Source organism: Streptopelia decaocto, assembly GCF_964273445.1.
Source record: "Streptopelia decaocto genome assembly, chromosome: 26".
NCBI classification, from domain to species: domain Eukaryota; kingdom Metazoa; phylum Chordata; class Aves; order Columbiformes; family Columbidae; genus Streptopelia; species Streptopelia decaocto.
In genome coordinates this window covers 1,203,030-1,230,554 of record NC_138681.1, presented here as the reverse complement: position 1 = coordinate 1,230,554, position 27,525 = coordinate 1,203,030, and the positions used below count along the sequence as shown (strand labels likewise).

Sequence of the window (27,525 nt, the reverse complement as noted above, 5' to 3'; positions counted from 1 at the left end):
GCGCCCCCATGGCCGTTCCTCAAGTGACCTTCCCAACATGGCGCCCCCAAGGCGGTGCCCAAAGTGACCTTCCCAACATGGCGCCCCCCACGGCGGTAACTAAAGCGACCTTCCCAACATGGCGCCCCTCACTTCCGCCCTTGCGGGGCAACCCCGCAGCGGATATAGCGGCTCCCGCTTCCGGTTTGGTCCCTTTTCGGTCGCGGCTGCCTCCACGCCAACATGCCTGTGAGTGCGGGACCGGCGGCGGCCGCTCCGCCCGCCCTCCCCGGCCTGGCGGGGCCCCGCGCCGCCACGCGGGAGGGAGAGAAGCGGGTGGGGGGGAGGAGGAGGAGGGTGCGAGCGCGGTTGGCGGGCGCGTCGTGCCCGCCGCCATCATCCCGCGGTGGGGGCCGCAAGATGGCGGAGCGGGCGCTGACCGGGGCCGACCCCCCGTTTCTCCCCGCAGTTGGCCAAGGACCTTCTGCACCCTTCCCCGGAGGAGGAGAAGCGCAAACACAAGAAGAAGCGGCTCGTCCAAAGCCCCAATTCCTACTTCATGGACGTCAAGTGCCCGGGTATGGCGGGGGGGGCGGATCGCGGTTCCTCCCGGTTTATTCCCTTTTTCACAGAATCCCAGAGTGTCAGGGTTTGAAAGGACCTGGAAAGCTCATCCAGTGCAACCCCCCGGAGCAGGAACACCCAGCTGAGGTTCCACAGGAAGGTGTCCAGGGGTTGGAATGTCTGCAGAGAAGGAGACTCCACACCCTCCCTGGGCAGCCTGGGCCAGGCTCTGCCACCCTCACCCCAACAAGTTGCTTCTCATCTTCCAGCGGAACCTCCTGTGCTGCAGTTTGCACCCATTGCCCCTTGTCCTGTCCCTGGTTGTCACCAGCAGAGCCTGGCTCCATCCTCCTGACACTGCCCCTTTCCATCTGGATCCCCAGCAATGAGTCCCCCCTCAGGCTCCTCTTGTCCAGCTCCGGAGCCCCAGCTCCCTCAGCCTTTCCTCACACGGGAGATGCTCCACTCCCTCCAGCATCTTGGTGGCTGCGCTGGACTCTCTCCAGCAGTTCCCTGTCCTGCTGGAACTGAGGGGCCACAACTGGACACAAGATTCCAGGTGTGGTCTCCCCAGGGCAGAGCAGAGGGGCAGGAGAACCTCTCTGACCTACTGACCACCCCCTTCTAACCCCCCCAGGTCCCATTGGCTTCCTGGCCACAAGGGCCCAGTGCTGGCTCAGCCCACAGCACCCGCTGTTCCCAGCTGGTCTCCCATCCAAGCACTGACCAGGCCCGACCCTGCTTAGCTTCCCAGATCAGGTGTTCTCAGGGTGCTCAGGCTGTGTATCTGAACGGTCTCCCATCCAAGTACTGACCGGGCCCGACCCTGCTTAGCTTCCCAGATCAGACCAGATGGGGCGTTCTCAGGGTGCTCTGGCTGTATAGATTACATTATGTATATATATATATGTTCCCCAAGTATATCCTGATAGTATCTGAACTAAACCCTTCATTGTCTCGTTTCCTCGTAGGTTGCTACAAGATCACCACGGTGTTCAGCCACGCTCAGACCGTCGTTCTGTGCGTGGGTTGCTCCACCGTGTTGTGCCAACCCACGGGGGGCAAGGCCAGGCTGACAGAAGGTGGGTAACGAGAAAACCCCCCTAAAACATCATTCCGGTGCCGTCCCGGGTTCGGAGAAAGCTCCGGGAGCTCGAAGAGCTCCCGGAGCTTTCTCCGAACCCGGGACGGCGTGTGGAGATGCTATAAAACCTTAATTATTGTATATATATCTTTTAGGTTGCTCCTTCAGACGAAAGCAGCACTAAGCCAGGGACAAGTGCATGACCACGGAAGGACCGACCACAAATGTGACCATTGTGCTGAGGCTATCTACTTAACAATAAATTTTGGATAAAATACATGCGCTTTGACTTCAGTTTCGTTCTGATTCTTTTACCCCATTGGGTTCAGGGTTTTTATATGGAGTCGCTATTGCTGGGGGGGGCGTTTAAATGAGGTTTTAGGTTCAGGTTGTATTAACGCTTGGACTCCATGATTTTCAAGCTGGTTTTATATCACGATATTCACCGTTTAATCACCTCGACGAGGCTGAAAAACACAAAACACACCTGGATTTCCTTTAAATCCCTTTAATCCCTAAAGTCACCTTTACCAACGTCCCGCTGGGGGCGCCAGAAATCAAGAAAATAGTTCAAACAGGTGGCGAAATCGCAGCTTTCATCTCTTATATAATGTTAAACAATTTAAACTAAACGGGGGGGGTTACAGTTACCACTTCAGGTAATTATTCCATTAATGGGACGCTTTTTGGAGCCAGATTTTCAAGGCAAACGGCTCAATTCTTAGAAGATAAAGGATGGGACAGAAAATAACGTACTGGAAAGATACCTATGGAATAAAATAGTAATTTTTGCTGTATTTTTGGTGTCACTGGTCCCAGTTTGGTGAATGGAGAAGTCAGATAGGCTGTGGATTTCAATAAAGATTTAAATAGAGGATAAACTGTTCACTGAGGAAAATAAACATATATATATATATATACACACACATATTAGTGATGTGGGGTTCAGGGAATCAATGCCTCCAGTTGCCTGTTCCTCTCCATAAATACTGAGGGGAAAAAGAAGCGATATATTAAAAATAGTATTATTTTTCAGCAGAAATAACGCTCGCCCGCATCATATTGTGTGGAATAAGAACGATTTTCTTCAGAATCGGGTAAAATGAGGCAAAACCCGGTCAAAGGGGAAATACGAGGAGCTCACCGAGTTTGTGTTTTTAACCATGTGCTTCCACGCAGGCGTGAAAAATAACATTATTATACATTATTATACAACCCAAGGGACGCAAAAAGAAGCAAAACCTGAAGAAAATTACTACCACATTTACCTCTTACCCGGAGAAGATCAGAAACCATATTGATATGGATGAAACGGGAATAGAAAACGCGCGGGAGAGGCCGAAATAAGAGCGCGAGGGTTAATTATTTGTCTTCCTCTCTCATTTCCTTATTAGTGCGAAATATCTGCGCCACGATTCATCCCTTGGCAGCCGCCGCGTGGTAACTAAACACCGTTCCCGCCAGATAAATACACTGCAGCGTGTTTACACCACCACAAACTCCCTTCGCTCCTTTTTAGTTCGAAACCTGAAACAAAACGCTTGTTTTACCCCCAAAAACTCCCCCTGGGGACGCGTATTGTGATTGGAGACACAGGTCTGTTATCAGGAGTCATTAATCTGCGGATTAACGAGAGAAACGCTCCTAAAATGGCTCGGAAATGTGAATTTCGCTTTGTCTCGGTGCCAATAACGCTCATTTCTGCAGCGCAATGCTGTTTTTTCTGCCAATAACAGGATTTTAGTGCAAAATAAGGACGGGCAGTTGGTGTTTGTGGGCACTGTGAAATATCCCGGGTAGGAATTAGTGACCAAAGCAGAAAAACTCTCGTTATTCATCCTCCAGAGTATCGTGTACAAACTAATTCTCGAATCCAAACGCCCTCCAGCAAAAATAATTCAGCAAAACAGCACAAAAATGGCCCAAACAACATCGTCAGCGCTCTGGTGCTAATTGTTAGTGCTGTTAATTACTCAGATGTTTCTATTTAGAGAGCGGCCCATCAAACGGAGACCAATTTCAGCTTTCAAACCAGCGCCCTTGGAATGGCGCAGCCTGGAGACTGAGATGCCAATGCAACAAATGCAGTTGTATTTTAAATAAGTATTTAAAGTATTTTAAATGGCGCCGGCGAGCGACGCCTTCTCCCCTTCTTCCCGCCCTGCGCATGCGCAGTGGCCACGCCCACCCCCTCCTTTTATGGGCCACCCGTGCGCATGGCCACGCCCACTCCCCCGACCTACGCACTGGCCACGCCCACCGCTCCTTTTACGAGCTGCTTATGCGCAGTGGCCACGCCCACCCCCCGTTTCCCGCGCAGCTGCCGCGCGTCCCTCGCTCCCTCCGCTCTGCGCATGAGGCAACGGGGGTTAATTACCGGGAGTTAATTAATTACCGGGGGCTGGCAGCGGGTTCCCGCGAAGGGCTGAGGTCCGAAATGGAGAACTCGTCCCCCGCAAGCCTGCCCTGCAGCTCTGAGCGGCACAGCCTTTCGTTTTCACACACACAGTAAAGCTCCACAAGCATAGAGGGATTGGATTTTTATTTCAAAAGACAATAAGACAATTATTTTTTCTTTTCGATTTAGTATCAAAATGCTTCGATAGGGTTTCATTTTATCCCCGGATCGGCCCCTAAAGCTGCTCCGAGCACAAGCGAAGGCGCCTGGACGCGGCTCCAGGTCACGGCAGCGAAAACGGGCGAAAAACAGGCAAAAAGAACAATAATGCTTTCCCGAGAGCCGAAGCCGTTAAGCGTGACCCAGCGACGAGCGATAAAGCGCCAGCACGTGAAGGCAAATTAAACCCCGCGCAGGGCGGGTTAGAGGGGCCGCGGCTTTTCGGATACAAATAAGTGGCCAACAGTGGGGTTGGAGGCAAATAACACCCATGAAGGTTCAATTGTTCGGGTAACGGGTTTGGCTTTAAAAAAAAAATAAGAAAAACAACAAGTCTCCCTTTGCCCAAGTTGCTTCTTCACGACAGAGTTACCTTAAAGCTGAAAAACTGAGCTCTTTTGGCAAACGGCTCCCGGAAAGGACGTTTTCCCCAAGCAGGCTCTAAATCCCTGGCCAAATACTGGGATTTAGTGGCCCAAAGGCAGGAACCATCCCTCCCTCATTCCCCCGCCCAAAATGAGCTGGTTACCACAAGGTTAACACCGAATTGTTAAAGCCAAGAGCTTTGGAGTTGAGCTCCCCAGCCTCAAGAGTCACCTGGAATGTTCCCCAAGGAAAACAAGGTAGTTACAAAATGTATACATCTCAAACATGCTCCCCAAACCTTATTGCATTGTTTATTTCCCTTAATTTGAAGCTTTGGCCTTTAACCCTGAGGCGAATTAGGAAAAAAAAAACCAAAGAAAAGCGAACAAAAAGGACGCGTTTTGGTGAAGTTGGCAACGGGAGGTGTTGGCGCAGGGTCAGAGGCCAAGCGGCGCACCGTGGGGATCCCTCACATCTCGTTCAGGTCCAGCAGGGTCTGGTCCAGCATCCGTTGCGTGCACAGATGCTCCTCTTTGGTGGATTTCAGTTTATCTGGCAAAAGACACAAAGAGACGAGGGTCACCAAGCGGACCGGGGGGGGTTTGGCCGCGGAAAAGCTTTGGCGCCCGGGTGGGTGTGCGGGAAGCTCTGGGGTTACCTGTTTGCGGCTCTCGCACGGCGGGTGCTCCCGGTCGGTGTGACTTTACCCGGTGTTTTATTCCATATTGTTTGCATGCAGGTGCGCTCCCCAGGGCTCCCCCGCCCCCGTGGCCCAGCAAGCACAGGGAAACACGCTCGGATCCGCGGCTGGACTGGCCCCCGGCGCAGGACAGAGATGCCAAGCGGGTCACCGGGCCGGCGCCACCGAGCGGGGAGCGGACGGGGAAAGGAGCCGTTCCCAAAGTGAAGCGGAGCGAGTGTGCTGCGACTGCCCCGGACCACGGGCGATTCTCACGTGTGTCCTTAAGCCGGGAGGAGAGCTCAGACCAGCAACTACGGCTCTAGGTGGGCTTGACTCCAAAGGTGAGCCCGCCCATGTCGCTGATGAGCTGCACGCGCTGGGACGCCGGCTGCGGACGAGACGCCCTTTAGGGACAGGAGGCTCCTCAAAGCCGCTCCCCACCCTCCCCGCGGCAGAAACCGCCTTCCTAGAGCACCAGCGGCTTTAAACGCGGCTTTAAACGCGGCTTAACGCCGTCGATTTTAAGACTTGGCTTTGACGAGCTTTCCCAACCCGTTCTGCGCCGACTGAGTCCCCCAAACGTCACGACTCGGCTCTACAGGAAGGTACTACAGGTTTGCAGCGTCTTATAGACCGCGAGGTCAGTTGTTTATTGTTAAAGGCATCGTTCCATGCAGCAGGAAATCATTTGGCTAATTGGAAATTAAATCGTAGCGCTCGACAGGCATCTTCCAGCGGATAGAAGCCTAAATTCAGCCCGGCCCTCTCCTGGGGGTGCGGCCATTCTGGTTCCACAGGGGGACCAGGCAGGACCCCCCGGACAAGGGAAAAACACTCAAAAACCAGCCAACCGAGAATAGAGGTTACCTTAATTTAAAAAAAAACTTAAATAAATTAGCGGGTAAATTCAAGTGCCTCGTTAAACAGCAGCAATTGCACAAAACGTGCAAGCCCGCCAGTCTCAAGAACCGCTCGGATCTCAGTGTGGTCCACAGCGCGCGGTGGTCGCAATGAGCTCGTTTAACGGCATTAGTGGGGCCCCTTCTCAGTCACACAGATCATGCAGCGTTAACTTCAGCTCGTTAGCGAGCAGGCGGTTTTTCTCGAGCTGGCTGTACAGACGCTCTGCAGCGGCAACGGGACGGGGGACGAGAGGGAGAGAGAACAGAGAGAGGGAGGGTTAGTAGAGGAGCGAGACGAGCACACCAGGTAAGTGTCTCCGTAACTTGTGTTCTGAGGGTCAGGTCGAGGCCACGGGCAAAGGTTTGTCTTGGTCTAACTCGTATTTCAGCTCAGGATGATCGGAGGAAGCGCTGCCAAGGGTGTGAAGGCACAGAGAGGAGCACGAGGGGGACGAGGAGCACGAGGGGGACGAGGAGCACGAGGGGGACGAGGAGCACGAGGGGGACGAGGAGCACGAGGGGGACGAGGAGCACGAGGGAGACGAGGAGCACGAGGGAGACGAGGAGCACGAGGGAGACGAGGAGCACGAGGGAGACGAGGAGCACGAGGGAGACGAGGAGCACGAGGGAGACGAGGAGCACGAGGGGGACGAGGAGCACGAGGGGGACGAGGAGCACGAGGGAGACGAGACGAGGAGCACGAGGGAGACGAGACGAGGAGCACGAGGGAGACGAGACGAGGAGCACGAGGGGGACGAGACGAGGAGCACGAGGGGGACGAGACGAGGAGCACGAGGGAGATGAGGAGACGAGGAGCACGAGGAGCACGAGGGAGACGAGGAGCACGAGGGAGACGAGGAGCACGAGGGAGACGAGGAGCACGAGGGAGACGAGGAGCACGAGGGGGACGAGGAGCACGAGGGGGACGAGGAGCACGAGGGAGACGAGGAGCACGAGGGGGACGAGGAGCACGAGGGGGACGAGGAGCACGAGGGGGACGAGGAGCACGAGGGGGACGAGGAGCACGAGGGGGACGAGGAGCACGAGGGGGACGAGGAGCACGAGGGGGACGAGGAGCACGAGGGGGACGAGGAGCACGAGGGGGACGAGACGAGGAGCACGAGGAGCTGTGGGCTGGGCCGTACCCAAGAAACACGGGATGCACTGGAAGCCTGTGGAGCACTTTGCAGAAAGAAGAGATCCGACCACGGCTGAACCAGAAGTAGCTCCCAGCGTGCGCCAGGCTGCGCGGCAGCGGGTTTGAATGGTGGGACGGGGACCACAGAAGAACCGGGAGTGACAGCTCTCATGGCGAGAACCCGCCGTGTCTAGACAAGGCCTGAAGGCTCCGGGACGGGGGAAGCTCTGGAGCACAGGCTCCTGTTTTGTGTCTGCCCCGGAGCAAGTAAACGAGCGAGGCACAAACTGCTGCTGCATCTGAACAGTCGTCACCTCCCACCGGCCCCGGTCACAGAGTCATTTGGGTTGGAAAAGCTCCTCAAGATTGAGTCCAAGCGTTAACCCACCCACGTCCTGAGAACCTCATCTGTGTGTTTTACCCCTCCAGGGATGGCAACTCCAGCACTGCCCTGGGCAGCCTGTTCCAACACACACAGCCCTTTGGGGAGAAATCACCCCAAATTAACAACCTCAACCTCCTGGTGCAACTTGAGGCCGTTTTATCCCCTCAGGGCTCCAGCGGCCACACTTGTCCCCAGGGCGGGTTCCAGGCAGCCCCAGGGACGGGCCCTCATATGAGACGGTCTCTGGAATCCAGGGGATTCTGAATGGAATCCCCACCATTCCTCGCTGCTCTCAGCCTGTGGATATTTTGCTTTGAACGCAATCTGGCCAGGTTAAGATTGAGGACGCCGAGTCGCGCTGTTCATGTGGAGCAGCTCCAGCATGTCACTTGCTCCAGTCTCAGCCCAGTCCCTCCAGCGCCCGCCACAGCCGCACGTCCCTCCGCAGGACAGCGACACCAACTCATTGTCCCTTCGTTAAAGCCACCGAGGGACCAAGCGACAGCCAGAGAAGCCACCGATTTCCATCCCACCACTAGAAGCTGAGGGGACCCATCCTGGCCGACACCAGCGCCCATTGGGCACATCAGCTGCTGCTGCTGGTGGGGACTCGCTCTGCAGCCCCCGTGAAGGGGAATGGGGACCCCAAGGCCAGTCTGCAGCCCCAGGTGACCGGCGGGCTGATGATCCCCCCAGACTGAAGTAATTAATTAGCACGACCCTTCCTAGAGCTCAGGAACCTTGAGGTGGAACATTTGCTGCTGCGGCCCACGGGGCAGCACTTCCGTCCGTCTGTCCATCCGGCCCTGAGCCTCCTGGTCAGCTCATCTGTGTTTGTATGGCTCCCGAGCCCACGGCCCAGCTCCGGTAACCAGCCTGGCCACCCAGTCGGAGCAGAAGCCGCTCAAAACCTCCCGGGGAGTTGTTGCACCACCCGCCCACCCGGAGCTCCGCGGGAGGAGCCGCCGCAGCCTTGATCACAGCGCTTGCGACACCGCTGCCACCAGCCGAGCCACCGGCCCCACGCGGGCGAGCCGGGAGTGAACGGGACCTCCCGGCGAGGAGAGAGGGCAGGGCGGCACCTCCCGCCGCTGAGAGCCCGCAGCCAAAATCCGGCTGGGAACCTCCACACCCCCACGACACCACTGACAAAGCCCTGGCCCCCCCTTGCGATCTGAACCCCGACGTTTGGCTCCTGAGGAGCTGTGGGTTCTTTTGTGCTTCCAGGGCATGGAGGATCGTCCCAAACCCCAGCAGAGTCAGATCAGCGCCTGCCAGAGCTTTCCAAGCTGTTATCCTTTGAAATTCCCAATGGGAATGATGCCCCGTTGCCCACCCAGCCCTGATACAACGGGAGAACAGGCAGCTCAGCGCGTCCGACTGTCCTCGCTGCGGAGAACGGGGCGACACAAACCTGAGGAAACCAGGGCAGGTGTCTCATCTCATCAAAACTCTGGTCGCGAAGGGCTCTTCGGGCGCTGCGGCGGGCGAACCCATCCGGAGAGGAAAGAGCGTTTGAGGAGCCGCCCCGAGGCAGCGCACACCGTTAACGAGGGGCCGGCGGGTGTTTACGGCACCGGAGCAACCAGCGGTGACGCGCGGCGAGTGTTGGCAAGGCTGCGGTGCTCGGTGTAAAGCTCCCAGGGGATCCCATCACCCCAAACCCCACACGGGGACGGGAGGACTCCGCCAAACGCAGATTCCCTGGCTCCGCTGCCCATCAATCATCCCCGCCTCGCAGCAGCTGGAAACCAGCCCAAGCTCGCTCTATTTATTGTTTCACGCCCTGCCGGTGCCCTGGCGACTATCAGCGCGGTGACTTCCCGCTGCCAGCCAGCATTTGGCAGCGGTGCCGGTGAACGCCGCGGCGCGGGCGTGAGGAGCGTTCGGGGCGCGCTGGAGCGGGTACGGCTCAAGGACTTTGTGCTACAAACCCCCCTCGATCCTACAGAACATGCTGCGATTCGGGGGGCCAACAAGACACCCAAAAGGAACAATAACGCAGTGTGTTCCAGCGAGGGGTCGAAGGCAACACGGAGCGGGCACTAAAAACCCATTTCTCAAAAGCGCCAGCCGTTGGGTTTATCCGCGAGTTGTTTTCCTTCAGAAAAGGTGACATCATGCTCGAGCGAGAGGCGAGAGGAATACAAAAGGGGCTTTATGGCTCTATACGAGATATGCAGATGAGAACAACACCCTCCCAGCTACGGGCAGACAGCGGGAGGGCAGCCCCGCCGAGCGCGGCCGTGTCTGGCACGTCGGCCGGCACAGAGCGAGCTTTGTTTGGGGCGAGCGCGGCAAAACCGGGGGGCTGCTGCTGCCGCGAAGCTCCAGCGTGCCCGGGATGCCCCGCGCACGGTAACGGGAGAAAGGGACCGGAATTCAGAGCGAGGTGCCGAGAGCGTGAGCGCAGGTGCGGAGAGGCAAATCCAAAGCGGAGTTTGGAATCGCGAGACTTATCTGCGTGAGACAGAAGGAGACACCGATTTGAAGAGGAGCTGAGGTGTTGGTGCACGGCAAACTCGGCTCGGGGAGGTTTTGGGCGCCGCGTTAAGGCTCGTTCTTAATGCCCAGTTTCTGAGCGTTAGTGGTGAGGAGCAGCTGTTAGAACCCGCAGATCCCAACAAAAAGCCCAGTAGCGGAAAGACAAGAGTTCAGCTACTTCCACAGATCAGTTCACGGCAATTCCCAAAGAATCCACTTGAGCGCTTGTCCAGGAGGAACCCGGAGACGGGGAGCTGCGCTCGGACAGAGGCCAAGCCCGAACCCTTGGTTGTTACGCATGCAAATGGAGTTAGCGCACAGCATGCTGCGGGAAAGCCCCGCAAACCCGATCTGTAGAAGTAACCTGGGCCGCGCAGCGCCATCGACTCTCCAAACTACGGAACCACAGCACACCAAGCAAGCTCTGGCTGCCCAAGCGAGAGGCAAACACCAGCCAGCTCATATTTACATGGAAGTCATGTCATTCAGGGCGTGGTCCAGCTCCTCACTAATTGCTTTGTACTTCAGTTTCTGGGCATAGAGCTCATCTAGAAGAGGTTTAGGAGGAGAACAAAAGGCAAACAATGAGGGAAGGCAGGAGTTGAAAACACCCTGGGGCAAGGAAAGTTCATGAACAGGAGAAAATGAAGTTGGCTGTGGAGCCATCGCGACTGCGGATTAGCTCCCGACAGCTCGAGGATGGTCGGAGCAGTAAGTGCCGTCCAGGGCTCCAAAACAGCTCCAAGAACTGTAACTCATGGGAACGAGCGGCCCAGCGAGAACCGCTGAGCGGAGGAGTCGCGGGAAGGCGACTCCGTCGCTTTGGAGTGGACCGTTGCGCCCAGATCGACTGAGCTGCTTTGTTCTCAGCGTCAGCCTCAACGCAAAACCTGCTCGGGACAAGTCGGTCTCATAATGGCCCTGGGTAGAAGGGAATTCCCGTTCTGGAGGGTGCAGGGTGAGCCAAAAAGGCCCCACCCGTGTTCCCCATCAGATAACGGAGCAGAGATCGCCCGCCTTGGGTAGAGGTGGCAATGCCCAAACTCTGCCGCCCGCCCGCCCGCGCGGAGCTGGCGCCAGCGCAGCTGGGAATGTTGTTAACGGCAAGAACTTTGTCACTTGTCACCAAGCGGGTCACGGCAGCGGCCCGGAGCCAACTCCCGCCAAGGGGAGCGCCAGAGGCATTTCTGGAGGGGTTGTTGAGGCGGCTCAGATTGCTGCTTGGAACGGCTCGGCTGACACCGCTGCTATTTCTAGATAAAGAACCAACCTCCCGAGCGACTCCAGGCACCGGGATGTGGCTTTGAACCTCTGAGACCTGGCGCTACGGAGCCACAACGGCACGTGCTGTGGTGGCGGCAGGAGGCCTGGCCGAGGCTGGGTTTACCAGCCACAGAAGAACCCGGCCCGCAGCCTCGGATTTAAGGGAAGCGGGTGGAAATGTCTCCTGCCACGCTCGGGGAAAGGTGGGACGCTGAGAAGCCAAGGCTGGGAGGAGGACAGGAGCCCATCCTCAGCAAACGCAGCTTCTGGTGGTTTAGTCTTGAGCCAAGACCGATACTGGGGAGCCCTGAGGCTTCCTGGGGGCTGTTTCAAGCCTCACTACCTACTCCTGTTGACTTGCGTGAGATCCTGCGCACAAATACGTTATCGTAACCAATTCCTAATGAGATGAGGCTTTTTGTTCCTCCTCTGCCGCTCCTCCAAACGGGTTAAGCTGGAGCAGAGGAACCCAGCTGCATTCCTGAGGACATCGCAGCCGAGATAGCGCGGTTAGTGTTATCTGTTGCTATCAGACAGGGCACGGTGTTTGGATCGGGAGCAACGGAGCCGTTTCCAGAGGACAACAGGCTCCCGAGGCAGCGGCCTCGCCAGCTCGCGCTCCCAGCACCGGAGCAGCGTCTCCGCTCTCCGGTTACCCAGGAAAGAACCTTCCTCAGCTCCCACCACGTACTTTTTGGCTTCCCGTCCCCTAGAATGTACCTTCCAAATCATCGATGGTCTTCTCCAGCTTGGCTACGGAGCGTTCGGCAAACTCAGCGCGGGTCTCCGCCTGCCAAGGAGATGGGAACCGCTGAGCGTGAGAGTTTTGGGGTACGCCAAAGGACAACAGGCATCGGCCTGAGGAGGTGACGTCCCCCCACATCACCCCAACTCACCTCTTTGAGTTTATCAGTTAGGATCTTGATCTCCTCTTCGTATTTATCCTCTTTTTGAGAGTACTGTGGAAAAGGAGAGGAGTCAGCACCCCGCAGGGACCTCCCACACCGCTCCTCCCCGCAGCCCAAACGCCTCCAGAAACTTCCACGGGGCTCGTTCACAGCCCTGCCCTAGTCCGGGAGAACCGGGTCAGGCAGCACATCCCACACCGGGCACGGCAGACACACTCGGGCGCAGAAAACGTCTCATCCCGGCAGCACCAACAGCTCGGCTGGTGGAGTCGGTCCAGAGGTGGGAAGGACAGCGACCCCCCGCACTGCGGCTTCACCCTCAACACCCGAACCCTCGGCTCTCCCGGAGCGCAGCGCAGCTCCCTGGGCTCGTTTAAGGCTGCGGCTGCACGGTTTCCATGCCGGGGGGCGCTCCGCTGGCTCACACCCTCCTAGCAAGACAGAACTGTTTGTGGCCCTCGGATGAGCAGCCCTACCTTCTCAGCCTGAGCCTCAAGAGACTTGAGATTGTTGGTGACATTCTTCAGCTCTTCCTCCAGCTCGGAACATTTACTGCGGGGTTTTGTAAAGAAAGGGGGGAGAAAACAGGAAAAGAAGAAGCGGGAGGGAAAGACAGGAGAGACAAGAAGTGAATGGCCGTGCGGGAGGAGCGGGAGGCTCGCTGGGCGGCCGTCGGCGCAGAGCGGACGGGAACGCGCGCTCTGCCCCCAAATCCCCGCTCTAAACGTGCTGCCGGCGCCCGGCCGAGCAGCCGAGACGCGGACACAGGTTTCTGGAGCCTTCGAGTACAAACGGCACGTTTAGTTTGCTAGAAGCTGCTCTGACAGACAGATGGACGGACGGACAGCCGCTCGGGGCAGAGAGGACAGGGCATTCCAGGAGACAGAAAGACGCGGTTAAGCTGAGGGGAGGAGCGTAGCAAGAAGACCACAGGAGTTCTGGTTTAATGGTTCGAGGAGGGAAAGGTTAGTACCTTTTCTTCGGCAACAGACAGACACTTCAAGTTCTGGTCCATCACTCTGATCTGCTCCTGCAGCTCCCGGCAACGACTGTTAGTGACGGTCACACGATGGCACAAGCCGGGTGGGGACAGGGGTCAAAAGGAGCACCAAAAACACACCACCACAGCGCAAAAAAAACAAAAGAGGGGGCAGGGGGAGAACACAAAGAAGTCATGGTCACGACATGCGGCTGGGCAGGAAGCGCAGTGCTACCGCGGCGGCCACGCCGACTGCGTTAGACAAGGCCCGGAGCACAGAAAACGCCCTGACCGGCTCCTCGAGGAGCCGCTGGAGCATCCAGAGGAGCCCGGACGCCACAATGTGTGTCTGCGGTGAGCGGAGGGGTCTGCTGGCTGCTCGGCAGCGCCCGAGGCTGCCGCGGTTACCGCAAATACGTTTTGAAGAGGCCAGAGACCGAGCTCGGCCGCGGTTCTGCCCTCGGACACCCCACGTGCCGCGTTCGGCCAAGCGCCGTGTGCTCCCGTGCCAGGATCCCGTGAGCTGCACAAAGCCGCGCGGAGGACCCTCCGCTAACCAGCGAGTCCCTCGTGCCAAGGGGCAGAGCCACCACATCGCTGCAAATTCCTCAGCGGAATTAATCCCGTTCCAAACAGCAAAGCGCTTCCAATCCGTCCCCACCCGCGGATCTAAACCCACCCTGTGCTTCAGGCCTTGTGTAACGAGGTTAGAAATGCTGTGTTAGTTCCCATGCGAAGGTGAGCATGCGGGTGACGTGCGCGCGGGTTACTCACGACTCTGCGAGCTCGGCTCGCTCCTCGGTCCGCTCCAGATCGCCCTCTATGATCACCAGTTTCCGAGCAACCTGGAAGGGAGAGCGGGAGCTCAGCGGAAGGAAGATGATTTGCAGTAAAGGGAACATCCGCGGAGCCATCGGAGAAGGGAAACACCGAGGGAGCTCAGCCAAGAGCCGGGTTTGCCCAGGAAAACCCCGTCAGCAGGAAGCGGAGCCGCCTCTGTTAGGCCAGGCTTAGCTGGACTAGAGCGTCCCAGGCTCTCACCTCCTCGTACTTCCGATCCGCCTCCTCCGCGATGTGTTTGGCTTCCTTGAGCTGGATCTCCTGCAGCTCCATCTTCTCCTCATCCTTCAGAGCTCTGTTCTCAATCACTTTCATGCCTCTGCCCAAAAGAAAGCGCAGGGAGGGGAGGTGTAAAAACTCATCCTGGAAAAGCCGGCGGGGCGATGAGTTTTTGGAGCATCTGACCCCAGGATCGTGTTGTTTCTTTGGCGCAGAGGGTGGCACGGGAAGGCAAACGCCACGGGGCTGACGCAATTAAACGCGCCGTGGAGCGTCACTCGGGCAGCCCCGAGTTTCCCCAGATCGAGGGAAACGTGGCGCTGCCCAGAAAACACCGATTTGTCCTCGAGGCCGCAGGGACACACGGTAGCACGCAGCACCCCCTCGGGCTCCCACACACCCGCTCAAGGCCAAGAGCTTTGTTTGAGCCGCTCTGCCAAAGCGGGGACCGACTCCCACATCCAGCCTTGATGTGGTATCGACTTCCCACCCTCCGGGAAGCCCGAGAGGCCAGAACGCATCCCAGACGTTGAACGGAGCCAGAGCAGCAGCCCGTGCTCACCTTTCGCTTTCATCCGCAGCTTTCTCGGCCTCTTCCAGCTTCTGCAGGGCTGTTGCCAGCCGCTCCTGGGCTCGGTCCAACTCCTCCTCCACCAGCTGGATCCGACGGTTCAACGACGCCACTTCAGCCTCGGCCTGGAGGGAGCAGAGACCGACTCAGCGGGGCAGGTTCGGCCAGCGCGGGGTCGGATTTGGGGTCAGCGGCACCAAAACGAAGCCGGGGGGCTCCAGCGGCCAAACCGAAGCCGGGGGGCTCCGTCCACTCGCACGTTAAGCTCCGCAGCGCTTCACGCACACATGTGCTCACCCCGCAGGTTTCTCACCCGCCGCCTTGAGCCGACGTGACAGTTTAAGCCATAGACGCTAAGTAGGTGACTTAACGCTAACGAGGCTCCTTGGCAGCTGCTGTAATCTGGCCGGGCCGTCAATCACAGCGACTGTTTAGCACCAGGTCAGTTTACTCAGGCGAGCGCCGCTCGGAACGAAGCCGCCCGGAACGAACCCGCCTGTCGGCAGCGCGACGAGGATTAACAGGTTGGGAGGTGGAAGCGGCGCGGCCCCAACGCATCACCTGGGCTCCCTCCCTCCCCACGAATCACTAAAACCCCAGAGAAAAACAACAAAAAGCCTTGACACAGGTTGACGGGGCCGCTCCCCAGCAACAGCCGCCTGGGTACAACCAGGGAAGCTGCCAAGAGCCCTCGGGCACCGCGCGTTTGCCAGACGCGCGACCGCAAAAAGCGATGGAGGCTTTAAGGACTGAGCTCAGACACCATCGCCCCCCCGGCCGGGCTCGTTACGGCCGCGCCGCCATCGACCACAACGGCAACATCGCCACCGCGGCGGGGAGCGCGGGATCCCGCTCGGCGGTGGGATCACCGCGCCGGTACGAAGACGAGGTCGCTGCCATTTCAAAGCAGCACCGTGATCTTCTCCAGAGCCACGTGCCGGGCGTATATGAAATATCCCAGCTCCTTGGAACAAAGCAGCCTGCGAGGACGCGCTGCGGCCAGCGGTGCCCGGGAGGGAGGAGCAGAGCGATGAAAGGCGCCAGTGTTAGAGCCGACAATTGCTGGTCTCTTCCCCCTACGAGCGCTTCCCCCAGCCGGCAACAAGGTGCCGGGCGCCTCCCCGCAGACTATTTCAAAAAACAGGTTGCGAAAACACAAGCGTTGGGTTCTGCTCCCCGGGAACAAGCGACAGGATGGGAGGAAACAGCGTCAGGTGGCACCAGGAGAGGTTGAGGGTGGAAATTTGGGGTGATTTCTCCCCAAAGGGCTGTGGGTGTTGGAACAGGCTGCCCAGGGCAGTGCTGGAGTCACCATCCCTGGGGGGTTCAAACACACAGATGAGGTTCTCAGGGGCTGGTTCACGGTTGGACTCGATCTTAAAGGCCTTTTCCAACCCAAATGACTTTCTGATGAGCAGCTCGCCCTGCACTTCAACCCCAACGGCCTGATATTCAACCACAGCCGCGCCGCAGCCCCCACGTTCCCTCTCCGGAGGAAGCGCCCGCTCGAAGAGGAACCAACGGAGCCGTTAAACTGAGCTGGGGAGGCCGCTGCTCTGCACAAAGGAGCTGTCCAGGCGGGGAGTCTCCTCCGTGTCCCAGGGGATGGGGACGCACCAGCACCCGGAATTCCTGAACACACCCCAAAAAACACCCCTTGCTTTAAGGAACCATCTCCCCCCTGCGTCGCCTCGCTGGGCACAGCCGGGTGTCCCCAGAGTGTCCCCAAAGGGCGAGCTTGACGCTTTCAGGACAAGCAGCACGTCCCCGTTACTCCAGGTTTCCTTTGGGAGCTCCAGAAGCCAAGGGCAGCGCTCAGCACCGCTCCCCCACACCACGGGGACCGAATGGGGACCCAACAGGGACCCCGGGCCGCAGGAGCCACCGCAACACCCGGAGAAACACGCGCGTTCCCATGGCAACGGCGCTACAGCGGCAGAATTCCTTATGTGGCTGCAAAGAAAGAGCCCAGCGGAGCTCGGGGAGGGGCCTCGGTCCCCCGTGCTGCACCGGCTCCAGCGCCGGCCGCGGCGGCAAAACCGAGCGGCGGCACCGCGGCGCTGCCCGGGGACAGGACAGCCTCAGGTTGGCATTTTGAGGGGAATCGGCAGGAAATGCGCAGAGAGCGGCTGTCAGATCCGAGCTGGTCACCCAGCCGGTGTCACCCACCATGGGGTGTCACCCACCATGGGGTGTCACCCACCCGCCACGACATCGACCTGGCAGGGACTCGCCAGTTCAGATTCTGCTGCGGTTGCTTCTCAAGAGTGACACCAGCCCTGTCCCCAACGTGCCGCGTGTCCCCGGCCCAGCGTCCCCTCCATGTCACCAACACACCCAAGGCCACTCGCCCATTCGGGCCCGCACAAGATGGCCGGTTCCTCCCGTTCCCCTCCCGAGAGGCAGCCGGGGGACCCCCCGGGAACCCGGCCAAGCCCTCCCCACCGGCCCCCGGCGCCGACGAACCAACGAGCCGCCGGTTCCTCCAGCTCCGCTCAGCACCGACCCGGGACGGCGCAGCCGGGACTCGAACCCCCGACCCACAGACACCGCGGGGAGCGCCGCCCAGAACCGACCCCGCGACGCTCCCGCCGCCCCGGGGTGCGACCCCCGGGCCCGCCGCGCCGGTTCTACCCCCGCTAAACCCCTCCGGGGCTGCGGGCTCCCCCTCCCCGGGGCTGCGGGCTCCCGGTCCCCGGGGCTGCGGGCTCCCGGCGGTACCTGCTCGCGGTTGCGCCGCTCGGCCTCCACCTCCCGCTGCAGGCGGTCGGCGCGCTCCTCGGCATCGTCCGCCTGCTGCTGCAGCACCTGGATCTTGCGCTTCACCGCCTCGATCGTGGTGGCGCCCGCCATCCCGCACCGGCCCGACCGCCGCTCCGCGCCGCGCCCGCCCCGCCCTGAAATACCGGAACCCGCCGCCGCCGCGCCGCCGCCCGGGAAGTGACGTCACTTCCGCCCGCCGACTCCTCCCGTCCCGTGTTGTCATGGAGACGGGGAGAGGCTGCGCGGGGGCGGGGCCTGGGAACACCGAGGGGACACGTGGGGGACAGCGGGAGGGTCACAGGTGGGTGGGAGCTGCCCTGTGTCGGTGTGGGACACCGGGACCTGCCCCACGGGGGCTTGGGGACACCGGGACCTGCCCTATGTCAGTATGGGGACACCGGGACCTGCCCTATATCCGTATGGGGACACCGGGACCTGCCCTATGTCAGTATGGGGACACCAGGACCTGCCCTATGTCAGTATGGGGACACCAGGACCTGCCCTATACCCGTATGGGGACACCAGGACCTGCCCTATGTCAGTATGGGGACACCGGGACCTGCCCCACAGGGGCTTGGGGACACCAGGACCTGCCCTATATCAGTATGGGGACACCAGGACCTGCCCTATGTCAGTATGGGGACACCGGGACCTGCCCTATACCCGTGTGGGGACACCAGGACCTGCCCTATGTCAGTATGGGGACACCGGGACCTGCCTTATGTCAGTATGGGGACACCGGGACCTGCCCTATGTCAGTATGGGGACACCGGGACCTGCCCTATACCCGTGTGGGGACACCAGGACCTGCCCTATATCAGTATGGGGACACCAAGACCTGCCCTATGTCAGTATGGGGACACCGGGACCTGCCCTATACCCGTGTGGGGACACCAGGACCTGCCCTATGTCAGTATGGGGACACCAAGACCTGCCCTATGTCAGTATGGGGACACCAGGACCTGCCCCACAGGGGCTTGGGGACACCAGGACCTGCCCTATATCAGTATAGGGACACCAGGACCTGCCCCACAGGGGCTTGGGGACACCAAGATCTGCCCCACATGTCTGGGGGGACACCGGGACCTGCCCTATATTGGTATGGGGACACCAGGACCTGCCCCACAAGGAGCTTGGGGACACTGTGACCTGCCCCTTGTTGGTGTGGGGACACTGGGACCTGCCCCAGCTGAGTGTGGGGACAGCGGGACCTGCCCCACAAGCATGGGGCCCAGGGCCCCCCCCGTGCTGCCCCGTGGGGCGCAGCCCCTCACCCACAGCCCCACCCCTCGTGTCACACGGTGCCGGCGGCTCCGGCGTCGCCAGAACCCCCCGGTCTGTGCCAATGAGAGTGACAATGGCAGCGAGGGGGGGCCGGGGCTCGCGGGGCCGGGACGAGGGGCTGGAAAAGCAACTGGGGGGGTGGGGGCACTCGGGATGTCCTGATGGCTCCGTCACCCCGATGGCTCCGTCACCCCGATGGCACCGTCACCCCGATGGCACCGTCACCCTGATGGAACCATCACCCCAACGGCACCGTCACCCCGATGGAACCATCACACCAACAGCACCGTCACCCCAATGGCACCATCACCCCAATGGCTCCATCACCCCGATGGCACCATCACCCCAATGGAACCATCACCCCGATGGCACCGTCACCCCAATGGCACCGTCACCCCAATGGCACCGTCACCCCAATGGAACCATCACCCCAACAGCACCGTCACCCCAATGGCACTGTCACCCCAATGGCACCGTCACCCTGACGGCACCGTCACCCCAATGGCACCATCACCTCAATGACTCCGTCACGCCAATGACACTGTCACCCCAATGACACTGTCACCCCCAGTCCAGCACTGGGACGTCCCGATGGCACTGTCACCCCAATGGAACCGTCACCTCAGTGACACCGTCACCCCAATGGCACCGTCACCCCAGCCCAGCACCGGGATGTGCCCCACGGCGTCCCCACAGTGTGACCGGAGGGGACACCAGCGCCGGGTCCCTCGATGTTGAGATCCGCGTGTCCCCAATGCCGGGTGACGGTCACCGCGGGTCCCGGCGGGTGACGAGCAGGACCAGCCGCTGCTGAAACCCGGCACCTCGCGCCATTGTTTTCCTGGAAACCGCCGCCAACAATAGCCGGGCTGTGCCGGTGTCACGCTGCCATAGCCGGGCTGTGCCGCTGTCACGCCGCCGCGGGGACAAGGGACAAGGGCTCCGTGCCGCCCGCTGGCAGCAGCCGCCACGCGGGGACACGTGTGGCCCCGTCCCACGCTCCAAGAGCCCCACCGCGCTCTGTCCCTGTCCCGGGGTCCCCGTGCGCTGCCGCGTGTCCCCAAGGGCCGCGGTCCCGGGGGTGACAGTGGGGACCCCGGCCCCCCATACGTACATCGGCCGCTTTCTTCTCCGCCAGCTCCAGCTTCTCCTGCGCGTCTTTCAGCGCCTCCGAGTACTTGTCCAGCTCGTCCTCCGTCCCCTTCAGCTTCTTCTGCATGGCGGCCAGCTCGTCCTCCAGCTGCAACCGGGCGGCACCGGCGCCGTCACCGCGGGGCGGCCGGGACCCACAGAGCCCCCCGGCCCCACAGAGCCCCCCTGCCCCACGGCATCCCCCTGCCCCACTGCGTCCCCCCTGCCCCACTGTGTCCCTCTATCCCCATCCTGGGGCAGCCCTGCCCCACTGCATCCCCCCTGCCCCACTGCATCCACTCTGCCCCACATCATCTCTCCTGCCCCATATCATCCCCCCTGCCCCACAGCATCCCTATGTCCCCCACCTGGGACAGCCCTGCCCCACATCATCCCCTCTGCCCCACATCATCCCCCCTGTCCCACATCATCCCCCCTGCCCCACACGTCCCCAGTGGGCTGGGGCTCTGTCCCACAGCGCCCGGCCATGGTCCCCGAGCCGCGGGCCGGCGGCAGCTCCCACCCCCCTGTCCCCGTGTCACCGGGCCCAGCGCGGGGAGCAGCCGGACCCGCCGCCCCCCAGCAGGGGGTCCCCCAACGGCACCTGCTTGCTCCGCTCCTCCGCCTGCTTCTGCTCGGCCTCCGCCTGCTCCGCGCGGTCCAGCGCGTTCTCCTTGTCCAGCTTCAGCATCTGCATCTTCTTCTTGATGGCCTCCATCCTGGGGGACGCCGGGGACACCGGGGACCGCGGGGACAGCAGGGACAGCGGGCACAGCGGGGCTGGCGCTGCCCACCGCCCGCTTTATCCCCCCGGCGGCCGCGGGGGCTTTGCCTTTCTTGGGCCGAGCCGCCTCCCCACCTTCCCAAAAAGTCTGTGCCCAGGAGCCATTGTCACCCCGGGGGGGCCGGGTGGCCGCAGCCTTATTTGGGCTCCTGGGGACAGCTGGGGCGGTTATAAAAAGCAGCGGGGGGTCCCGCATTGTCCTGGCCCCCCGCCCCGTGACACGGGACACGGTGGCGCAGGGACGCGGTGGCACGGGACACAGTGTCCCCTGCGCAGGTGTTGAGCCGGGTTTGCGCCCCCCCCGTTTCGCGGTGTTTTGGTGGCCCCCGGGTGACATTTCGCGGCCGGCGGGGGCGGCGCGGGACGGGCCAAGCTCTGCCTTGCGCTATTTTAAGCTGGGGCTTAAAAACACCCCCGGCCCAAATTGTTTGGGGAGCATGAGGGGAGATGAACCCCCAGGAACCCACTGACCCCCCGCCCGGCCGGGACGCGGCCACGAGGCCGGAGACGCCGCCCTGGGGACCCTCGGGGAGCAGCGGCCCCATGGGGTCCCACCAGCCCCACGAAGGGGTTTTGGGGGCTGAGAAGGGGCAGGAGACAAAGGGACGGTGCCATAAATAACCCGCAGCGGGCACGGCGCCACGTGCTTTGTCCCGGGCTCATCCCGGGGACAGGTGCCGGGCGCCGGTGCCAAACCGCGGTGCTCTGGGGGTCGTCACGGCGCGTCCGGCGGCGCCGGCGCTGGGCGTCCCCGCCGCTGTGAGAATATGTTTGATATTTAGTTGGTTTTCCAATCAAACAACCTAATATCAAACATATCAGACAGAGGCCGGGGCAGGCGGAGCGGCCGCACCTGCAAGAGAAGAGACGCTCAGGCCGCGGCGCGGCGCGGCGCATCGGGGGGCCCGTCCCCGTCTTACCTGCTATGGGGGGTCCCGGTGGCTGCGGTTCGGCGGCCGCCCCGCCGCCGTTTATAAGGGCGGCGGCAGCGCACGTGGCCCCGTTCCCATCAATGACCCCCCATCGGCGCCCCGGCCGCTCCGCGGACCCGGCGCCGCTCGATACGGGTCGATGGCCCCGCGCTGCCGGCTCACACGGCGCCGTCATTAGCGGGGACGTCGATACCGGGACACCGGGGGCTGCGCCTGACCCTGCCCAAGGACGAGCGCCGGGGGTCGGCTGCGGAGCCGCGTTTTGGGGACACGCCGGGACCCCCCGTCGCGGGAGCGTTGACAAGGAGGTGACAATGGCTGGTCACTGTGCGGTGCCACCGCGCCGGACGCAGCGGGACAACGCTGGGACCCCTGATCTGCTCTGGGGGGACGTGGACGGGGGTGTCCGGTTGTGGGGACCCACGGGGCCATGTGTGTCCCCCCACAGCGCCCTGGTGCTTCGGGGTCACCCACCTTGGGGACAGCGCTGGGTGCTGGTGGGGACCCAAACTTTGGGGGGTGATGGGGCACCCGTGGCGCTTGGTGGGGGGGGGACAGGTGCATGGACCCTGTCTGGGCTGGGGGTCCAGGGGCTCGGCCCGTGCGGGGAGGGGACAGCGGGGACACGCGGTGCCAGGAGCGCGCGCGGCGGCCGCTGATGTGATGCGACCCGACAGGCGAGTTAATGAGGGGCCGCGGGCGGGGGGGCCGGCCCCGCGCCCCCCGGCGCTGTCAATAGGCAGAGCCAGGGCGGCGCTGATGGGCCCCGCGGGCGGGAGACACCAAGGTCGGGCACGGGGACACGGGACAAAGGACAAGGCCCCCCCCCGGAGCGCTGCCCGCATGCGAGCGGGGCTGGGGGGCGTCACACCCGCCCAGCGCCACACGGGCAGGGACACGGGGACACGGGGACAGGGCGTCGTGTGCCAAGGGGACAGCGCGTGGCCAAGCCGGGAGCGGGACCCGGTGCCACCCGGCCATGCTGCCACCTCCTGGCGCAGCCACCGCCGGGGCCGTACACGGGACGCGGCACGCGCGGGGGCACCGGTGACATCCCCGTGTGCCAGGGGTCCTGCCGGGTGTCCCTCCCTCCCTGCACCCCCAGCGCTGCCCCACGGCCCCACACGCAGCAGCTGCAGCCCCGGTTTTGCTCAACGCGTTTTATTCTTGGCTGGAAAACTGGGTGACACCAGTTCGGTGCCAAGTCTGTTGGTTTGGTTTCGAGCCCATCGGTTCAGCACGGAGCCATCGGTTTGGTACCGAGCCCACGGGTTCGGTTTCGAGCCCGTGGGCTCGGCGCGGAGCCGTCAGTTCAGTTTTGAGCCCACGGCTTCAGCACTGAGCCATGAGTTCGGCGCTGAACCCACGGGTTCGGTGCGGAGCCGTCGTTCCGGCGCCACGTTCCCGTGCTGGACACGGAGCCGCCGCTCGGGCGCTCACAGCCGCTCCACGTAGAACGCCTTCCCGAGCCGCTGCAGCTCCCGCTGCTGCTGCCGGTGCTCGTCCCGCAGCAGCCGGCACAGCGCGGCCCGCCGCACCTGCGGGCACCGGAGCTGAAGCCGCCGTCACCGGGACCCCCCAGTGCCCCCGTGGTGCCGCCATCCTCACCGTGGTGAGCTCGGCGCCGGCCAGACGCAGCTCCGACAGCACTTGCGGCCCCAGAGTCCCGTGGGGCTGCACCAAAATCCCCTCCCAGCGCCGCGGGGGCCCCCCGGTCACCTCCCCGCAGCTGTGGGGACACGGGGAGGGCAGGACGGGGCGCTGGGGGGACACCGGCCCCACAACAAGGGGTTCGGCCCCGGGGTGCCCGTGCTGGTTCTACCTCTCTGGTAACTCCTCGCTCCCGTTCGCCAGAACCTGCAACCGAAACGCCGCGTTTGGGGCACCGGGGTTTCGCTTGTAGGAGGGGGATGTTGCGCCCCAATGTCCCCAACTGCCACTGGGACCCCCGAACCCACCGCCCCCCCTTGTCCCACCTCCTCCTGCCGCTGCCCGGCGCTCTGGCTGCTCGGCGCCGCCATGGCCGGTGCCGCAGGGTCCCCGCGGCTGTTGGTAACGGTCGGTAACGGCGGCCGGTAACCGCCGCGGGGCTCCCGCAGGCAGAGGCCGAGGGCGGCGCGAGGGGTCACCGTCATTTATTAAACAGCAATGGATTAAAAACAGCGCGGAGGGGCAGGTCCCCCCGGCACGCGCCGCGGGGACGGACACGGCCACGTTGGGGACCACGAGCCGCGGCCCCCGGGGGGTCAGCGCTGGTGAGAGCGGGAGGAAACCCCCCGGCAGGACAGACGGACAGGCCCGGCAGGGATCCGGCCGCCCCGCGTGTCCCCAAACGCCCCATCGCGGGAGAAAATCATCAATAAATAGGAGTAGAAACCGCAGCCCAAGAGGCGGCTGAGAAACAGGCACCAAACTATTTACACCCCGTCCCGCGATGGGGAAAACAAAGAGCGTTCGCCCTCCGGAACGATGGGACGGGACGGACAGACGGAGGAGAGCGCTGGCTGCGATCTGTCTTTTGTTATATAAATAAGCTAAAGCTGATCAGTTTGTTCACGGGGCGCCAGCCCACGCGGCTCCTGCGCCGAGGGACACGGGCGCTCCGGCTCCTCACAGGGTGCTCTCCAGCGTGTTGTAGTTGTCCTTGAAGCTCTTGAGCTCCAGAAAGTGTTTGGCACGTTTGCTCTTCTGGCTGGAAGGCAGGTAGGTGACCTGGATGGTGGCGGGATTGGGGACGTCGGGGCAGGGGGTGAGGTCCTTGGCCGCCGACTGGTGCTGCCGCTGGCTGCCGGCGCCGCGCGTCTTGGTGCTGCCGTAAATGAACCCAAAATTCACAACACGGAGTGTGAGGGGTTGGAGGGCCCTGGAAAGCCCATCCAGTGCAACCTCCCCAGAGCAGGAACACCCAGCTGAGGTTCCACAGGAAGGTGTCCAGGGGGTTGGAATGTCTGCAGAGAAGGAGACTCCACACCCTTCCTGGGCAGAGCAGAGGGGCAGGAGAACCTCTCTGACCTACTGACCCCCCCCTTCTAACCCCCCCCAGGTCCCATTGGCTTCCTGGCCACAAGGGCCCAGTGCTGGCTCAGCCCACAGCACCCGCTGTTCCCAGCTGGTCTCCCATCCAAGCACTGACCGGGCCCGACCCTGCTTAGCTTCCCAGATCAGACCAGATGGGGCGTTCTCAGGGTGCTCTGGCTGTATAGATTACATTATGTATATACATATGTTCCCCAACATATCCTGATAGTATCTGAACTACCCCCTTTTCATGGTCACCATCCCCATGAAGCCCCCCCCGCAGCGACACTCACACATTGGCCAGCTCGTTCAGGGCCTCCTGGTACTTCAGATATTCCGGCTTCCCAAAAACCTGCAGCAAACAGAATCCGGGTTGGAAAAGATCAGTGAGTGACCCCCGTCCCTGCGCGGGACGCCCCAAACCTCGCCCCGTGGCGCAGGCTCACCCCGGTGCCGTAGCGGGCGCTCTCGTAGCCGTCCAGCAGCGCGTCGATCAGGGCCTTGCGGACGCCCTTGAAGGAGCCGCTGGAATTGCGCAGCTCCAGCAGGTAGGCACAGAAATTCTTCCCGATCAAAGACTTGGGGTAGCGGCCGTCGGCGTGAAACGGGATTTCTGGGAGACACGACGCGGGTCAAAGCGCTCGCGCTCACCCCGAGGCGCCCGCCCCCACCCCACCGAGCGCCCTTACCCGACGTCCGGATCGCATCCAGCGCCTTCATCCTGTACAGGTAGTTACAGCAGCCTGGAGGGGGGAAAGCAGCACGGGGTCGGGTTTGGGCTGCTCGGGCCAAAGTGGTGGCACCAAAATCAACTCAAAACCACAAAATAGCGGCCCAAGGAGCGGTGGGATCACCTCACAATGGGAAAGAGATTGAGGTGCTGGAGTGAGTGGAGAGAAGGGAGCGGAGCTGGTGAGGGGCTGGAGCACAAGGGTGATGGAGACTGAGGGACCTGGGGGTTCAGCTGGAGAACAGGAGCTGAGGGGAGACCTTCTGATCTCTGAACTGCCTGAAAGGAGCTTGGAGCCAGGGGGGTCGGGCTCTGCTCCCCAGGAACAAGCGCCAGGAGCAGAGGAAACGGCCTCAAGTTGCGCCAGGGGAGGTTGAAGGTGGAAATTTGGGGTGATTTCTCCCCAAAGGGCTGTGGGTGTTGGAACAGGCTGCCCAGGGCAGTGCTGGAGTCGCCATCCCTGGGGGGGTGAAACACACACAGCTGAGGTTCTCAGGGACACGGGTGGGTTGACGCTTGGACTCAATGATCTCAAGGGGCTTTTTCAACCAAAACAATTCTCCAATTCGGGAGCCGGTACCTGGTGCCTCCAGCTGCAGGAGCCGACTGTCGTCCTCCGCCAGCAGCCGCGGCTCGTACCTGATGTCCTGCACCCGCGAGAGCCGAATGTCGATTTCTTCCTTCAAATCCTGAAAAGAAAAGGCATTTATAGAGCTCTGTGGGATCCCACCAGCCAGGTCCCCCATGGAATAACAACCTCCCGTCACCACAGCGAAGCGGCAGCTCCGGAAAGGTCCGATTTGGGCGCAGACCCCGGGCCGGTCCCTGGACCCACCTTGGGCGCGTGCTGCCCCACGGGGACGTGGGGGCCCCGGCGCGACTTCATGGCGAAGCGCATGATCTGGCGCTTCACGAAGATGAAGAGCAGCACGAAGACCTGGGGAGGGGGGTCAGGACACCGAGCTGAACCGACACCCCAACCCTGGGGACACCGTGGGGCCCCACAGACCCCCCCAAACCCGGCGTGGCCGTCAGGAGCCCCATAGACAGCCTGGCCCCCCCGGAGGCTCCCACTCACGTCCCCTCGCTGCCCCACAGACACCAGGGCCCCACGGACACCCCGGCCCAGCCCCATGGGGGTCCTGAGACCGGCTCCCCGGGGGTTCCCCATCGACACTCCAGGATGTGCCTCACTAGCCCTATAGAAACCCCACGGACACCCACGGGAGCCCCACAGACTCCATACGATGAGCCCACAGACACCCCAAGCCCAGCCCCACAGACACCCCATGAACACCCTGAGGCTGGTTCCACAGGAGCCCCACGGACCCCCCAAGCCCAGCCCCACAGACCCCCCAAAACCCCCTTGGACACCCTGGGGCTGGTTCCACGGGAGCCCCACGGACCCCCCAAGCCCAGCCCCACGGACCCCCCAGGATGAGCCCCCCAGAAGCCCCATGGACACCCTCGGGCTGGTATCACAGGGGCCCCACAGACCTGCCAGAATGAGCCCCACGGACCCCCCAAAACCCCCTTGGACACCCCGGGGCTGGTCCCAGCGGAGCCCCCCAGGATGAGCCTCACAAACCCCCCAGGAGCCCCAGCCCCCCCAGCCCCAGCCCCACAACCCCCCCCGGCCCGCCCTGACAGCCCCCCCAAGGACGGGCCCCCCGGCTCCCAGGCCCACACGAACCCCACGGAGGCCCCACCCCCGCGGCCGCCCGCCGCCGCCCTCCCGCCGGGCGGGCTCACCAGGCTGCCGTAGGCCATCACCAGCACCACGTTAACCCCGGACAGCCAGTTACTCCCGGCCCCCGCCATCCCCGGCCCGGCCCGGGGCCGCACAACATGGCGGCCGCCGAGGCCGCCCTGCTCCCGCGTCACGTGACGAAGGCGAGAAGG

General features: G+C 62.0%; 3 protein-coding genes across 10 annotated transcripts; 1 reads left to right on the top strand and 2 right to left on the bottom strand.

Annotated features, from left to right (window-relative positions):
* The first annotated feature begins 108 nt into the window (after positions 1 to 108).
* On the top strand, positions 109 to 1,914 carry RPS27 (ribosomal protein S27). The gene is made up of 4 exons (XM_082073108.1): positions 109 to 228; positions 449 to 557; positions 1,515 to 1,625; positions 1,783 to 1,914. The coding sequence occupies exons 1-4, from the start codon at positions 223 to 225 to the stop codon at positions 1,809 to 1,811; spliced, it is 255 nt and encodes an 84-aa protein (XP_081929234.1). The 5' UTR covers positions 109 to 222; the 3' UTR covers positions 1,812 to 1,914.
* Positions 1,915 to 4,152: 2,238 nt separating this feature from the next.
* LOC309450483 (uncharacterized protein) lies at positions 4,153 to 17,892 on the bottom strand (the record flags this gene model as incomplete). Of its 8 annotated transcripts, none has more annotated exons than XM_082073377.1 (10): positions 17,703 to 17,885; positions 14,973 to 15,106; positions 14,393 to 14,510; positions 14,126 to 14,196; positions 12,849 to 12,924; positions 12,361 to 12,423; positions 12,185 to 12,254; positions 10,671 to 10,749; positions 9,132 to 9,195; positions 4,153 to 5,162 (listed from the first exon to the last, which is right to left on the bottom strand). In XM_082073377.1, exons 1-10 carry the CDS (start codon positions 17,832 to 17,834, stop codon positions 5,154 to 5,156), a joined length of 816 nt encoding a protein of 271 aa, XP_081929503.1. In that variant the 5' UTR covers positions 17,835 to 17,885. The 8 variants fall into 8 exon arrangements, with proteins under 8 accessions (XP_081929503.1, XP_081929504.1, XP_081929508.1 ...); XM_082073376.1 differs by lacking the exons at positions 4,153 to 5,162; positions 12,849 to 12,924 and adding exons at positions 5,597 to 5,680; positions 13,346 to 13,421 and having other exon boundaries at positions 17,703 to 17,892; XM_082073375.1 differs by lacking the exon at positions 4,153 to 5,162 and adding an exon at positions 5,597 to 5,680 and having other exon boundaries at positions 17,703 to 17,887.
* A 6,366-nt stretch (positions 17,893 to 24,258) lies between these two features.
* Positions 24,259 to 27,516, bottom strand: LOC309450484 (protein C1orf43 homolog). The gene is made up of 7 exons (XM_082073383.1): positions 27,376 to 27,516; positions 26,459 to 26,560; positions 26,204 to 26,312; positions 25,583 to 25,636; positions 25,340 to 25,506; positions 25,187 to 25,245; positions 24,259 to 24,684 (listed from the first exon to the last, which is right to left on the bottom strand). Exons 1-7 carry the CDS (start codon positions 27,442 to 27,444, stop codon positions 24,486 to 24,488), a joined length of 759 nt encoding a protein of 252 aa, XP_081929509.1. The 5' UTR covers positions 27,445 to 27,516; the 3' UTR covers positions 24,259 to 24,485.
* Positions 27,517 to 27,525: the final 9 nt, after the last annotated feature.